Source organism: Chenopodium album, chromosome 27 (genome assembly GCF_948465745.1).
Source record: "Chenopodium album chromosome 27, dcCheAlbu1.1, whole genome shotgun sequence".
Lineage (NCBI taxonomy): Eukaryota > Viridiplantae > Streptophyta > Magnoliopsida > Caryophyllales > Amaranthaceae > Chenopodium > Chenopodium album.
The window spans coordinates 33,984,629-34,000,916 of record NC_137860.1 but is presented as its reverse complement, the minus strand read 5'-3'; the positions used below and the strand labels follow the sequence as shown (position 1 = coordinate 34,000,916).

The 16,288-nt window shown below is 35.3% G+C and overlaps 2 protein-coding genes and 1 pseudogene across 4 annotated transcripts; 1 reads left to right on the top strand and 2 right to left on the bottom strand.

Moving 5' to 3' along the window:
* The first annotated feature begins 558 nt into the window (after nucleotides 1-558).
* On the top strand, nucleotides 559-5,090 carry LOC145621208 (uncharacterized). Of its 3 annotated transcripts, none has more exons than XM_081675948.1 (9): nucleotides 559-853; nucleotides 1,166-1,371; nucleotides 1,473-2,016; nucleotides 2,108-2,315; nucleotides 3,208-3,315; nucleotides 3,402-3,548; nucleotides 3,628-3,697; nucleotides 4,406-4,581; nucleotides 4,764-5,090. In XM_081675948.1, exons 1-8 carry the CDS (start codon nucleotides 618-620, stop codon nucleotides 4,480-4,482), a joined length of 1,596 nt encoding a protein of 531 aa, XP_081532074.1. In that variant the 5' UTR covers nucleotides 559-617; the 3' UTR covers nucleotides 4,483-4,581; nucleotides 4,764-5,090. The 3 variants fall into 3 exon arrangements, with proteins under 3 accessions (XP_081532074.1, XP_081532075.1, XP_081532076.1); XM_081675949.1 differs by having other exon boundaries at nucleotides 4,685-5,090; XM_081675950.1 differs by having other exon boundaries at nucleotides 4,664-5,090.
* A 1,102-nt stretch (nucleotides 5,091-6,192) lies between these two features.
* On the bottom strand, nucleotides 6,193-7,429 carry LOC145621396 (uncharacterized). The gene has a single exon (XM_081676135.1). The coding sequence runs from the start codon at nucleotides 7,348-7,350 to the stop codon at nucleotides 6,394-6,396; it is 957 nt and encodes a 318-aa protein (XP_081532261.1). The 5' UTR covers nucleotides 7,351-7,429; the 3' UTR covers nucleotides 6,193-6,393.
* A 1,283-nt stretch (nucleotides 7,430-8,712) lies between these two features.
* On the bottom strand, nucleotides 8,713-10,763 carry LOC145621114 (pentatricopeptide repeat-containing protein At2g21090 pseudogene; annotated as a pseudogene).
* Nucleotides 10,764-16,288: the final 5,525 nt, after the last annotated feature.

Genomic DNA, 16,288 nt, shown 5'->3' with positions numbered 1-16,288 from the left:
CGTGGATGGATTTGATGAATCAATTGAAATAAAAAAAAAGGAAGGAGAAAAAACAGAGTAAAAGAAAATTATAATGAAATTTATGATCGAAAATTTTGATGAGAATTAGGAAAGAAAAGAGAAGAGAAAAGATAGAGTTAGGAAGAAGGAAACTAAAAATTTTAAAAAAGAAACAAACTTATGCGGGAAAAACATTTTGTATGATTTGAGTTTGGGCTGCGTTTCATCCATAAATTCTTGTATTTCATGTTGTTGCACCTACACTAGGTGCAGGAGGTTACACCTAAGAATATGCCATACAGTGCAACAACCTAATATTAACATGTTGGTTATTTACGAGTTAAATTGAAATAAATTTTTCTTTATTGATTGAGCTTATCACATAAAATAAGCTCAATTTCACAAAAAATAAGTTAAGGGATAGTGTTTTTTTTTTTTTTTTTTTTTTTTTTTTTGTTTTTTGTTTTTTTTTTTTGTTTTTTTTGAGTCAAGGTAACAAACATGTCATTAGAAGAGTTAGAAGTTAGAACAAAGAACACAGAGAGAAATAAAAAAAAAAAAAAAAAAAAAAAAAAAAAAAAAAAAAAAAAAAGGAAGAGTGCAGGCAGCAGAAAGAAATGGGGAGCAAGAAGAGGAAACGCGGCGGCGGCGGCGGCGAGAGACGAAGCATACATCCTCGTAACAGATACGCTGATAATCCACCTGATTTCTCTCTCCTCGCTTCTCTCTACCCTTCTTTCTCTTCCTTCGTATTCTACTCTCGTGACGGTCGACCCAGAATTGATTGGACTGATTTCAATGCTACTCGTGAACTCACCCGCGTTCTCCTCCTCCATGACCACTCCCTCAATTGGTACTTTCTTAATTTATCTCCTTATTCTTCATTATATAGACGGAATTTGATCTCACGTTTCGGGTTTTGAAACCGTAACCAATTAAGCTAGTTGGCATCCATCAATTATGTTTGTTTGTTGGTGTGTCTCAACTTTCATATCTGTAATTTGTTTCTGGGTTTTTCTTCATATGCTTGAAATTTTATTACTTTGGCTTATGAATTTTGTTTCTGGGTTGTTCTGATTATTTTACAAATTGATTAATTTTGTCATGTATTTAGTTGAATTAATGTGTGTCTGGTTTTAATTTGGGAAAATTGATGGTAATTTAGGTGGATTCCTGATGGGCAGTTGTGCCCAACTGTGCCCAATAGGTCAAATTACATACATTGGATTGAAGATCTTTTAGCATCTGATATTATTGAGAAAAACATTGTTGATGGAGATAAAGTAAGAGGCTTTGATATTGGAACTGGGGCAAATTGTATTTACCCTCTTCTTGGTGCATCTCTTTTAGGTTGGAGTTTTGTTGGCTCAGGTAGTCCTTTTAGTATCCAGTAATTAACCTTTTTAAGTCTTTTCTTGGTGTAATATTAGTATGCATATGTCTAATGTGAACTTTACTGTATTCGAGTGTAGATGTAACTGATGTAGCCTTAGAGTGGGCGGAGAAAAACGTTAAAAGTAATCCGCATATATCGGAGTTGATTGAAATTAGAAGGGTTGAGGTTGCTGAACCTGCTAATGATTGTAGAACCTTACATTTAGATGGTAATAAGACAAGTGATGATTTCCAGGAGAAGGAAGATGTTGATGATTTCACCAAACATGAAACGAGAGAGTTAAATGAATCTCCAGTTATTGATCCTGAGGGTGAAGAAGTGGATGGTTCAAATAAAAGAAGGGATGATAAAGCACAAGCCCAGTCCTTGAGTCCTCCTTATGAACCCAATGTAGATAAGGGTTATCTTGGGCCACCTATCCTTCTAGGTGTTGTTAAAGAAGGAGAAAAGTTTGATTTCTGTATGTGCAACCCTCCATTCTTTGAAAGCATGGAGGAAGCAGGACTGAATCCAAAAACTTCATGTGGTGGGACTCCGAAAGAGATGGTCTGCCCTGGTGGAGAGGGGGCTTTTATCAGTCGCATTATTGAAGACAGTGTCGCGCTAAAGCAGTCATTTCGGTACAGAAATTTTTTCATGGGTTAGTTTCATCATGATTAATGTTTTCAAGTGGTGATTCTATGAATGTTGTCTGACCACATTTGCTTCTAGGTGGTACACTTCAATGCTTGGGAAAAAGTCAAACCTTAAGTTTCTGATGTCAAAGCTCCGGGAAGTGGGAGTCACCATTGTGAAAACTACTGAATTTGTCCAGGGTCAAACTTCTCGATGGGGACTTGCTTGGTCTTTTATGCCTCCAGCCAAAAAATTGGTTTCCTCTCATGTGAGGGGTAATAGTAGTCTATCCTTCATGCTCGAGGTTTGCCTCATGACTCTTTTATTTGGTCTTTGAAAGCTTTTGAGTAATAAGTACTGGAGTTGTTTATTTTTACCCATTAGAATCATTAAATTTTTATTACATTGCTAGCAGATATAGGAAGGTAATTTTCTACATGACCTTACTCAAGGAAGCAGACAGTTTACTCCTTTTCATTATTCAAAGATATTTTATAGCTTCGGTATCAAGATGTCTTGTTGATTTGGGTGATTAGAATATCTAAGCTACTTATGAAACCCAAGATTTATGGATTTGTTTACATCTTTTTTAGGGGATTATTGTTTATTTATTTATTTACCGTAACCCACTCTGTTTAAATAGGAATATTATAAATGCTGTTCTTCCTATTCAATGGTCATGGTCTGTACTCTGTACATGTCTATTATCATCTTCAGAAGTTCAGATGAACTCTTTCACCATGTCTGAATCTTCTCTTTTTTACTTCCAGTTTTCCAAACCCTCTATTTATTTTGTTTAGGTACTATGGTAAATGAACTTTTTCTTACTGGAACTCAAATGAGCATTAAACTTTCAGACAAAAGGATTTTTAATCAGGAATGCATCTCAGTAGATTCTAATTTACATAATATCTACTTGTGTTTTATGATTGCCACATGGAAATACACTATAATCTCAGAAGTGTTTTTTTTTTTTTAATAATTTTTTTTTGCGTGGAGTGATGTTAGGCTATCCTATTATCTAATTTACTATAAGCAGTGATTCTATATTCTTTAGACATTGGTGGGAATTTAAGGAGTAATTTTTTTTGGTGTCACACCCATTTTTTTCCCAGGAAGCTGGTTGTTCCCTTTTCTTAGGGTGTTTTGGTACTGCCAGTCTACACATCTGATTTCAAATATTCTGGATTTTTCAGGGTCTCCAGCATCAAACCAGTGCCTTTGATGTTTTGCAGTCTGTTGAATCCTTTTTCTGCCACTTTGGTGTATCCTGCAAATGCAATGAATCATCATTTACTGTTGAAGTGAGTTTATGCATTACCATTGTGTCTATTTACTTTTTTCCATTGTGTCAAACTGCACTTTAATGTTGACACTTCTCTATGCTTAGGTAAGTGCAACAAATGATCATTGTGACACTATATTGAAGACTGATGTCAAAAAGCTTGATGAGGCTTCTACTTGCTTGTGTGTGGCTGAAATATCGAGGAGTGCAAGTTGTTCAAATAGTCCACTGAACTTATCTTTTCGCGTCTTGGTATGAATTGAACTTCAGAAATGCTTACAGATTACTCACAACCGACACTAATTTTTTTTTTTTTTTTTTTGGTCATAAGGTCTTCCAGCAGATCCCTGGTACACTTCTGGTGAAAGCATCATTAAAGCCGGGGGATAATACACTCACAGGTAGCTTCCTTTTTCATCTTCTTTTGATCATTCTTGATTAAAATTTTTGTAAACCTTTTGTTTTTCTATGTTTTGCTTATTAAGCAACTTTCTCATTATAGGTCTTTCATTTTCAAAGATTTCTATCTTAATATTGAAACCGTACATATGAGTTTTGTGCTGTGATCAAATCATTGATTATGGCTCTCTCACCACTTGTACATATGTTTTGACCCTTGACACTTTTCTTCTCTTTCTACCTTGACAGTAAATTTTTTTAAAATTCCATTGATTTTTAAAGAATGGTGCATATTTTATTATTTTGTACAGAAACTATTGTTCCCTCTGAATTCCTCTAACATATATTGTCAAGTAACGGAGAGGTGAGAGACTGGATAATGTTACACATGTGACTTTCATACAAATTCATTAATCGAGGGAATAATAATGATTTATATATAACTTTATATGAATGTACATTAACAATTTCATGGCATAGCATGATTGCATCCCCGATCCCCACTAGCAACAAGCAAGCTTGACCTTTTTGTGTATAACCTATTCCTGTGTCGGTAACAAGTTTTGAGGATTCATGAAGAAGTTACATACATGCTTGTGAATATAAATTACTGGGAAGTAATGAACTATGGATATTCACTTGGGACATTCTTTGTGAGATTGCACTTTGATATACCTACTCATGCTTTTGCTTCATGGCTTTTGTTGCAGGAATATTTACATCTGTGTTTCAACAATTGGAAGAATTTTTAAAACACAAATTTTGCAGGAAGAAGGCCCGTATCTAACCCTTTGCATTTAGGATGATAACAGTTATGGCCTATGGTTAGTGTTGAAACAATACCAGGAAGTGCAAAGCCGTGCTCTTTTATTTTGTTGCCGATTAGGTAATGTGTTATTCTGCGTAAATGATTGACCATTGTGTAGAATTATTTTTATCTCCCTTTTCCAATATGTTGCAGTTGACAGGTTATAAATAAACCTTTACAGAGCAATCAGGGAGGTCTATTATGATATAGCCTGATTCAATGTTCGAACATATGCTTAAACCTCAAGCCTAGATGTGCAGGTGTGGCTGGTGGCAACCTTCGGAAATTGGAACAGCTTATGAAGCTATGATCCCGATTACGTTACTTGGGCTATGAAGAGTCTCCTTTGCTTCTTGGTAATTGTTGTTTTTTGCTTGATGGATTATGGCTGTAATTTTTAGATTCATAGGAGGAATGAAAAAGGAGATTAGAAAGTTCTATACTACGTACATTACATGATTCCTGTTTTATTTTCAATTTGGATAAAAATTTTCCCCTTTGTTGTAAGCTTCTAACCTTTTATGCTACTGGAATTCAGTGGATTTTGGTCCATACCCTGAAAAAGACAGGAAGAGTATCTTCTCAAATGTAGGGACTCTATGGTTTGCAAAAATGATAACATTCGCTAATAGAAGATTAGACACTAAAAAGACGTGGCCACAGGCAACTCGTATTGTCCGATGCTTGGCCATGGGCAGCTCTGGGCATCCAACAATGCATGCTCAACATATCGACTTTTAAAGTTAGAAAATTGATTGAAAAGTTTGCTAAACAGTTCTGTAATATTTGAAAGAGAACGTCAGCGCTTGAATTGTAAGCTAATTGCGAGTTTAAGTATACAATGCTTATTGATCGTGCTCAATTAACAAATACTCCGTATCTAAGAACACAAGGGGAATGAATGATTCCTTGAGCATAAATTTGTCGGAGTGGTTGCACAAGCAACATCTACCAAGTTCGATGGTCCTACTAACAATTTAAAATTCTTCCACTCCTTAAGGTTTTGGGAAAAAAAATAATGATATCAAAATTGCAAATGCAGATTTTTAGAAGCTGTCCAATGTGTCCATAGCTTTAAGCTAAAATTTAAAAATTATTTCTTTATCTTTAACCATGTATTTGATTAGTTTCCCATGTATGATCACATTTGATTGTTTAGGAATATGCCAATGTCGGTTGGATTTATCTTTGTTTGACTTATTCTCGATAAAATAAATTTTAATAAAAAAAGATGGACCAAACAAAGCCTAATACATTTGTTTAGTGTTTGATGTAGTGTGATCATAATTTTTTTTTTTTTGGAACAATGTGATCATATTTGATTGTTTACCAATGTTTGTTTGATCATCTTACTTTTAACTTAATTCAGACAATTAATATAGAAACTGAACAAAGGTTTATACATTTATTTATTGCGTGTGCACTTTTATTTGTGAATTTGTATTACTATCAATTTATTGTCCGTTTTAAACCATGCATAGTTTATCACGGAGTATTAACTTATTGTAACTTTTACAAGATTGTTACAATTAACCGTTCTATGAAATGTTAGAAAAGAAAAAGTCCAAGGCTTCAAAAAGAGCCACATATGAACATGTGGATTGTGGAACTATGAGGCTAGCTGGAAATTCTAACTTCCAATAAATCAGGAATACCAGAAAATAAAAGCACCTGTACTGCCACAATTAAGTTACATTGATGAAGAAAACAACATCTTAGAAGAATATTTACTGCAAAACTCTCCCAAACAATTATTCTCACAGAAAATAACAAATTCTATATCCAAATAATCATATCACCCCACAATTTACAGATAAATACATTTAAACAAAGGACAGACAATAATATCTGACAAGAAAGCAATGGTATAAAATTCAATGTCTTTAAAACCTATGCTGTGCCTTCAATCCTTGCATGAGTAAGTGCAACACAAGCATCCACAAAATCAGCATCAATAAAATCAGTTGAGAAAACCTGTAACCGATCAACAATATTTCTTTCAAAGCACTGCTTTATGAACAGCCTAGCATACCCATGAATCCTATCAGTTACAGGTTTCACACACAAAATCGGGTTATCGGCCTGAGGGGTTACAGTATTCTCCACCCTGTAGAAATACTTCCTAGATGACACAGGATGTTGATCAGCCAAATGCTTCAAATTACTCTCGAATTTCGTGGATGGTAAGTCGGTATCAATCCAATTATCCTTGAGATATCCTGAACTCCAAAGCGGATCGCCTTTCTTTGGAGCAGGGGATTTCCTTGGTTTCCATACACAGATGACTCGTTTAGGCAGCACCTCAGAAACAGTCTTACCAAAGACATGATCATCCTGGTGGATCAGGTAATCTCCAAGTTTCTCCACGAGAAACTTGTCGAATTCAGGGGGATCATCATGTCCGAATTCTGTCCTGATCTCAAGGATAACAATCTCAGATTTCGTCTCTGATAAGAACTTCTTGACCTCATCTAAGACGACATCAACACTGTATGTCTTAAGGATGCCATGACAAACTCGACGATCCTCCTGTACTCGGATGTCAAGGAGACGAGTGCCTTTCACGAGCTGCTCGTAAATAGACAAGGATTGGCATTGAGCAAAGGGGCGAGAGATGAAGGGTATACCTATCTTGTTGGTTGCAGAATCATGAGTACCAGGCCATACGATCTTGTTGATCGTAAGCTTCTCGAGATCAAGGCCTGCCATCCAGTTTTTCCTATCAGAAGGGCGGTAGTCACATCCTGGATAATCACACCCACAACTTTCATTCAATTCAACCAATGTTTTCTTCTCTGTTGACAATGATTTCCTCTTCTCAATCTGCCTTGAGATATGACCACCCATCTGTTAATGATCAGAGAAGAAGATCGGCGAACCTGCGAAAGGTGATCCTGTCTCTCTCCCTGAGTCTTTAAGAAAATTCTTGTCTCTCTTCTTCTGTCTTTGTTTGTCGTAGACGAGTACAGGTTAGATAACATATAAATATGTAAATTTGTTAGTTCGGAGTTGGTTTATCCCAGTACAGCAAGGATAAAAAAAGGAGTCTGAAAGCTCAGTTAAATTGGGAATGAGTCTTAATTCATTCTTTTGATCAAGTGACTGGAACGTGTTAATTAATACTATTAAATGCTTGAAAAAGAGGACTTATAAGCTGTAATTATGCATTATTGGTGGAGTAATATGATCCAAGGATATTTCCTAGTGTTGATCCACCTGTCTTTTTGTTGTGTTAGTTGGGTTTCTTCTTTGCTGTTTGTCGCTTTTATGTATTAGCCCTTCCTAAGTAATCAATAAACCAAATCAAAATCAAATTATCTTATAAATTAGTTTTTTAAAAAATTATCAACATTTAATCATCAAATAATTCAATACATTGAATTATTGATAAACAAACAATCCGTGTATCATCCCTGTAGTTTTCGACCTTTTCGTTACACTATGGCTGTACCACCTAAAGCTCAATCAACCCATACTCCCTCTAACTGGGGATGTGGAAGGTTCGGGTGGTGTTGAGTTGAGGCCACGGATAAGATTCATAAGAGCTCTTATCCAAATGTGACAATAGGATATTTGGATACGTGAATAGCTTTATGTATTTATGTCTATCACACCACAAATACTAGTATGCTACGTAGTCGTCAATCATAGTCTTGATTGTTGAACAACCCCTCAAATGAAATAAAGCTAGAAACATGGCATCAATCACGGTATTGTATATATGTGGCTACGGCTTCTCCTACCGACTTAAGACTCTTGTCTAACTAATCCAAGCAATCTCTGTTTCTACTGTATTTCAGAATATCCATTATTCTTCTATGATACAGCAAGGTATCATGATCTTATCCAATTTTCAATCTTTCACTTGGACATATTAAATGTAAACTCTTACTAAAATTGAGTAATTATAGGCTTCTAGGCATAAATTCGATTTGATTAAAATATAGGCATAAGTTTCTTTATCATACCATTATTTATGACTTTCTTTGTCTTTCCCTGCTTTAGTTGGTGCACCAACTATGATTAGACCCAAAAGTTTTGGCTAGCAGTTGGATATGGTAGGACATAAATCATGTTCAATTAAATATCACAGATGATATCAGTCAGCTCAAGAATTCAATGAAGAACAAATTCATCCATTAACCTGTAATAATAAATTGGATTAAACCAGGATCATATGCAACCCTGATTACAGTGAAATACAAGTATTGAAGATATACGCAGTCATTGCTGTCAAAAATAAATAAAAAAATTCAAAATCACAAGCTGTATTCTAAAAATACAAGGATAGTTCCACTATACCTTATCTTGCAACAGATGAAAATTATAGTTGAAGCCAAAATTGGTTCTAACATGGAACTAAAAACTATCGCGCATTAAGAGAATGAACCTTGTTGCTATTTTCAACCCAGCTACTAGCTTGCTCTTTTCTGTCACATTTTTTATCCATGAGCTGCCTCATCCTTTCCACACCCTCCCACTGCCCAGATGCAGCATGTATGCTTGAAAGCAATAAATACGGGGCATAAGAATGTGGGTCTTGTTTGATAAGGTGTTCAGCTGCTCGCTTTCCTAGCTCAACATTCTCCTGAATTCGACAGACACCAATCAGGGAATTCCATATCCTATCATCATCTTTACATGGCATATTTTCCAATTGTTTCATCAGCTCATCAAAGCGTCCAGCTCTACCCAAAAGGTCAACTAGGCATGCATAATGCTCCGCGTCAGGAGAAATTTCATGATCATCAGTCATGGACTCGAAGATAGCAAGCCCCTGATCTACAAGACCCGAATGACTACATGCACTGAGAATGACTACAAGAGTTACTCTATTTGGTCTTACGCCATAAAGAATCATCTCATCAAACAATTTGATTGCCTCCTCACCATAACCATGCTGTGCCAGGGCACCTATCATGGGGTTCCATGACATAACATCTTCCTTAATACCCATCAGGTGAAAAACCTGCTGGCTAAGCTTTAGACTTCCACATTTAGAATACATATCAATGAGAGAGCTGACAACTACGTTATTAGGTCTAAAATAAGTTCGTATCATATAGGCATGGATTTGCTTACCGTGCTTCAATGAAGCTAGGCTAGCACAAGCATTAAGCGCGCTACTGAAAGTGAACTGATCAGGTCTAATGCGAAAGATCATCATTTTGTGAAACAACTTCAAAGCAGCATCTCCAAAATTATTCCGAGCATAGCCAGAAACCATAGCAGTCCACGAAACAGGATTCTTTGCAGGCATCGCGTTAAACAATTCTCGGGCTGATTTCATATCACCCCACTTACAATACCCTGATATCAATACAGTCCAAGCTGGAATATCCCTAACCTGCATCTCATCAAACAATCTCCTTGCATCACTCATCAATCCACATTTAGCATAAGCATCTACAATCGAGCTCGAAAGAACCAAATTAGGAAGAAACCCAACAACCAAAACTTGACAATGTGCTTGCCTAGTTAACACCACATCCTTCAACTTGATCCCAATGGTCAAAACACCAGCAAAACTAAACTCATTATACCCAATAGACTCCCTTCTAAACTCCTTATAAAACCTCATAGCCTCACCATATTTCCCTTGTTGCGCATACCCAATCACCATCGTATTCCAAGACACGACATCCCTTTCAGTCATCTTATTAAAAATCCTCCTAGCAGCATCTAACATACCTAACTTAGCATACCCAGAAAGGGCATTATTCCAACTATAAACATTTCTCACAGACATTTTATCAAACACCTTGCGTGCTTCAATGTGATCACCACATTCAAAGTACATATGCATCAGATAATTCGACACTATAGTACTGGGGCGTTTCATACCAGTAGCCATCATATGAATATGCACCCATCTTCCTTCTTTGCGCGACCTAGTTTTTGCGCACTGTCCTAAAATCAATGTTAAAGTTTCTAAGTCTAATCGTATGCCTTTTCTAGATAAAATGCTGAGTGAATTAATGACTTCTTTGAGTTTCCCTTGGTAACAGAGATCAATCAATGGCTGAACAATACATGGAAGATTTCTGGGTTTCTGTTGAAATTGAGAAAGGGGGGGCATTGCAGATTCAACACCATGTCAAATTGGTGCTTCTTTCAAAACAATGGTGATTTCAGATTCAAAAATAAACCGGAAAATTAACTCCGGCGAAGATGGTGGCGGCTGGCTAAAATTCCCGTCGCCGGCGAAGAGATTCCGAAAAGTGGGTCAAAGTGTTAAACTTACATGGGTTTTTGGTTGGAGTTTGAAAGTAAGTTTTGGAGTTTGGACTAATTTTTAATTATTTTGGATTCATATCGTAAGGCCCAAAATATGAACTTGAGTAATAATTTATTAAGGCTGACCCAACCCACATTTGTTGAAATGGGTTTATTTTTAAGGCTTGTTCGTTTAAAAACAATAAAAATAAAAATAAAATAAAATTGGAAACCACAAAATTAGGTTAGACTTTCGTATTGTCAATTTTAAAAAGGATCTTGCTAACGAGCGTCTTCAGAAAGTTATATAAGCTTTAAAATATTTTATTAAGTGACATTAATTTATGAATGCATGTTACAATCACGCTTCAATCGGTGTAATTAATGTTTATTTTAATTCAATATTTCTAGGTTTAATTATTTTATCCAACGCTATTAAAACTATAATGGTGTTGAATGGAGCCAAAATATGTTGTGTTTAAAAGTGATTATAATTCTTTCAAAAAAAAAATGATTATAATTGATTTGTTAATTTATTTTTATATAATTCCATCTTTGTTTTTTGAACTTAAATATATAATTTTGAATTTATCCGTTCTCAATAATTCTCTGCATATTTTTTTGTATAATAATGGGCTACATTAAAATATATATAAACCATAGAAATACTTGGTAAGCCCTAATAATTTCTAGTTATCTCGATTACCTACAATTAGAGCTGTCAATTCGGGTATTCAAGTCGGGTTTGGGTCGGGTCAAATTAGGTCTCGGGTTAAATCAGGATCAAGTTATGTCGGGTCAATCTAACTTCAGATCAGGTTCAGGTTCAGGTCGGGTCAATTTAAGTTCAAGTTATAACGGGTCGTTCACCTTTTCGGATATAGGTCGGGTTCAATTCGAGTTAAAATTAGATCAGGTTTAATTTCAGGTTCGGGTTTGGATGGGTTATCAAGACAGTACATTCGGATTCGGATTAGTGTTGAGTCGGGTTCTGGTTTAAGTTCAATTCTAATAAATATCAATGTGGCCAAGTTGAACTATATAATTATGCCTTCCATAATTTGATCAAGCATCATCAAGATTTTATTAAACCTTTATACGAGTAATAGAGAACAAAAGTTATATAAGCTGAACAAAAGATTTTATTAAATCGGATTGAGAGTTTACAAAATTATACCAATATATAAGCTGAAAAAAAGGTATATATTTTTTATTAAACCTTCCATAACTCGGGTTCATGTTTTAATTGGGCAGGGTACTAGTTCAGGTTCGGATTGTGTTCGGGTCGAATTAAATCGGTTGGTGGTTACTACCAGGTCGGGGCAGGTTTGGGTTTAGGTCATAAAGTATTGGATCAAATGGGTTTTCGGTTAAGATCAGGTCAAGTTACAGGTCACTAGTTTCAGCCCATTATTCGAGTGCAACCTGGGCTCAGATCTTTGTCCGTTAGGGTTGAGTTCTTGGGTCAGGTCAGTTTTTGACAGCTCTAGCTATAATCCATACTTTTTGAGGAAATTTTGAGGTTTCGGGGCCCAATGGCAAGAAGTGTTGAGACCCCGAGGGATATATCTCGGGGTCATAAAATACCGTAAGACACCATATATGATCATTATATGTTGTCATAAACGTACGTAGTAGGCTTGAGTTTACGAAATCACTACAAGTAGTGAACGGGTAAAATGACCGTTTAAGGGCATATTGAATGGTTCCACCGACCCAATTGGACATCTGAAGGGTATTAGGAACCCTGGTAGACATCTCTACAATTTTTAGTTCCGGACGAAAAAAGGTAAAAAATTACAAAATTGAAGGCAATAATCCAAGCTTTTTTAGGAAATTTTGAGGTTTTGGGGCCCGGTACCGAAAAGCCTTGAGACCCTAAGGGATGCATCTCGGGGTCATATAATGCCGTTTGAAACCATATATGATCATTATACGTTGTCATAAACTTCCGTGGTAGGCTTGAGTTTACGAAATCGGTGCAAGTAGCGAACGAGTAAAATGACTGTTTCAGAACATATTGGATGGTTCCACCGACCCAATTGGACTCCCGAATAGTATTAGGGACCATGGTAAACATCTCAGCAATTTTTATTTTTGGGCGAAAAAAGGTCAAAAAAAATTACAAAATTGAAGGCTATAATTCACGCTTTTTGAGGAATTTTGAGGTTTTGGGGCCCGGTGGCGAAATGCCTTGAAACCCTAAGGGATACATCTAGGGGTCATATAATTCCGTTTGAAATCACATATGATCATCATATGTTGTCATAAACGTCCATGGTAGGCTTGAGTTTACGAAATCGATGCAAGTAGCGAACGGGTAAAATGACCGTTTCAGAACATATTGGATGGTTCCACCGACCCAATTGGACTCCCGGAGGGTATTAGGGACCATGGTAAACATCTCGGGAATTTTTATTTCCGGGCGAAAGAAAGTCAAAAAATTACAAAATTGAAGGCTATAATTCACGCTTTTTGAGAAATTTTGAGGTTTTCGGGCCCGGTGGCGAAAAGCCTTGAAACCCTAACGGATATTTCTCGGGGTCATATAATGCCGTTTGAAATCACGTATGATTATTATATGTTGTCATAAACATCCGTGGTAGGCTTGAGTTTACGAAATCACTTCAAGTTGTGAACGGCTAAAATGACCGTTTAAGGCCATATTGAATGGTTCCACCGACCCAATTTGACTCCCGGAGGATAAAAGGGACCATGGTAAACATTTTGGCAACTTTTAGTTTTGGGCGAAAAAAGGTCAAAAAAATTACAAAATTGAAGGCTATAATCCACGTTTTTTTAGGAAATTTCGAGGTTTCGGGGCCCGGTGGCGAAAAGCCTTGAAACACTAAGGGATGCTTCTTGGGGTCAAATAATGCTGTTTGAAACCATATATGATCATTATATGCTGTCATAAACGTCCGTGGTAGGCTTGAGTTTACGAAATCACAACAGGTTGTGAACGGGTAAAATGACCGTTTAAGGCCATATTGGATGGTTCAACTGACCCAATTTGACTCTTAGAGGGTATTAGGGACAATGGTAAACATCTTGACAATTTTTATTTCCAGGCGAAAAAAGTCAAAAAAATTACAAAATTGAAGACTATAATTCACGCTTTTTGAGGAATTTTAAGGTTTTGGAGACCGGTGGCGAAAAGCCTTAAAACCCTAAGGGATACATATCGGGGTCATATAATGCCGTTTGAAATCACATATGATCATTATATGTTGTCATAAACGTCCGGGGTAGGCTTGAGTTTACGAAATCACTTTAAGTTGTGAACTGGTAAAATGACGTTTAAGGGCATATTGGATGGTTCCACCGACGCAATTGGACTCCCGGAAGGTATTATGAACCATGGTAAACATCTTGGCAACTTTTAGTTTTGGGCGAAAAAAAGTCAAAAAAATTACAAAAATGAAGGCTATAATCCACGCTTTTTGAGGAAATTTGGAGGTTTCGAGGCCTGGTGGCGAAAAGCCTTGAGACCCTAAGGGATACATCTCGGGGTCAAATAATTCCGTTTGAAACCATATATGATCATTATATTTTGTCATAAACGTCTGTGGTAGGCTTGAGTTTTCGAAATCAATTCAAGTTATGAATGGGTAAAATGACCCTTTAAGGGCATATTGAATTGGATGGTTCCACCGACCCATTTGGACTCTTAGAGGGTGTTAGGGACCATAATAAACATCTCGGCAATTTTTATTTTCGGGCGAAAAAAGGTCCAAAAATAACAAAATTGAAGGCTATAATCCACGCTTTTTAAGGAAATTTTGAGGTTTTGGGTCCGGTGGCGAAAACCTCAAAATTGAAGGCTATAATCCACGATTTCGTGTATTAGAGGCTACAATATATGACATTTTCTAATATTCATTATCACAATCATATCACTTTAGTTAATTCTTTCTCTTAATACTGGACTCTTAATATCACAATAATATCACATATAATCATAATATCATATCAATATATATCATTAGTTAGTTATCTAAGTATCTAATGTATTGGCATGGTAAAATAGAAAAAGCTTGTAACCAATATCTTTATCACGCACCACCCACAAAATTTAGATAGAATAATGGAATATACCTCTAATAAAGTATATAAATCTCATGCTTCGAAGCTAATCATGGAAAAAAAAAAGATGTTTACTAATAAAGGCTCATAAATCATTCATTCTTCAATTTCTAGGTCACATGGCATGTACAAAGCTTCCCAAGTGGGTTAAGGAGATCCATAGGAGAAACCATGATCAAATTAATTAGTTGCCAAACGCAAGAAACAAGCAAAAGCTAGCCAACGCAAGGAAAATAATTCTTCTTCAATTCTTTGTTTGAATTATTTCTAGCTAATGACCTCTAAATTGTGGTCCATGTAATTTTGTTTCTTACCCTACCTATCATATATTGATATTACAATCACAAATGTACACGTGAGAGACCATATAAAACTTGAAATTTGAAGCAATGTTCATTATGTATATCAAGAAAATATGATCTTTTCCTTATGTTTCCAAACTTATATCAACATTAAGTCATCAACAAGCATCAAATTTCTTATTTAGCCAACTTGTTTCCTTAATTAGTAAGATAAGATAAAATTGAATGTTTACATGTACTACTTTTTACTCAAATAATAAAGTATATATTTTTCACGAATAATTAAGTCAATATACAATTATATCAACCACGATTAGTATCACCTCATACACATAATATGATAATAATGAAGACTTAAAGTAAAACTTAAAGTAAAACTTATTGTACTTAGTTGGGATTTTTCCTTATTATACCTTAAGATATGAATTTGGATGTGAGTTGGACACAAAACTGAGATTTTAATTCTCACATTATTTTGCTATCAATTTCATATAGTATTATAGTGGGTTTCAAATTTTGGGCAATGAGTTGCAAATCATGAATCCATCACAAAATAACACATGATGACCTCTAATCAACCCTAATTCTTTCATTTGCAAACAATCAACAAGTGTTTAATAGGGCTAAACTAGTTTTTTTTCCATCTCAATCTTTTTACAATTGTGGTATGTACTACAATTTTATAACAGATTCATGTTCAAATTAATTTAAGCTTACATAGGTCCGTGTTAACTAGTTACCATTAATCATTTGATAAAGCTTTCCAAAAAAGAATGTACGACAAAAGCATGTATCATTCACTATAATTAGATAAAAGGATAAAATGAGTAGGTAGAGGTATGTTATGGAGAGAAAAATGTACGGAGTAGCATTTTTAATTATTAGAAGGAAAAATATTAAACCAACAAAGAATTATTTTTAACTTAAGGAAATCTAATACGAAGTTTATTTAGTACTCGTATATAAACTAAAGAGGTTTTGGGCTAAATTTTCCTTTCTATACTACCCCTTTTCACCTTTTCATATTTTTTTTTTTAAAAAAATACCATCATAATTTTTTTTTTAAAAAACTACCATCCATTCCAAAATCTTATATATATATATATATATTCTTTTGACTGATATTTTTTTTATCAATAGTTTTTAAATTTACACCATTAAACTAATAGAGTGTAAGGATT

Bases quoted from the DNA above. Each gene is read 5' to 3' on its own strand.
- LOC145621208 (XM_081675948.1), top strand. From the start codon at position 618: ATGGGGAGCAAGAAGAGGAAACGCGGCGGCGGCGGCGGCGAGAGACGA. The intron at 854-1,165 runs GTACTTTCTTAA...ATGGTAATTTAG, and splicing joins CATGACCACTCCCTCAATTG to GTGGATTCCTGATGGGCAGT. The intron at 2,316-3,207 runs GTTTGCCTCATG...TGGATTTTTCAG, and splicing joins GTCTATCCTTCATGCTCGAG to GGTCTCCAGCATCAAACCAG.
- LOC145621396 (XM_081676135.1), bottom strand. From the start codon at position 7,350: ATGGGTGGTCATATCTCAAGGCAGATTGAGAAGAGGAAATCATTGTCA.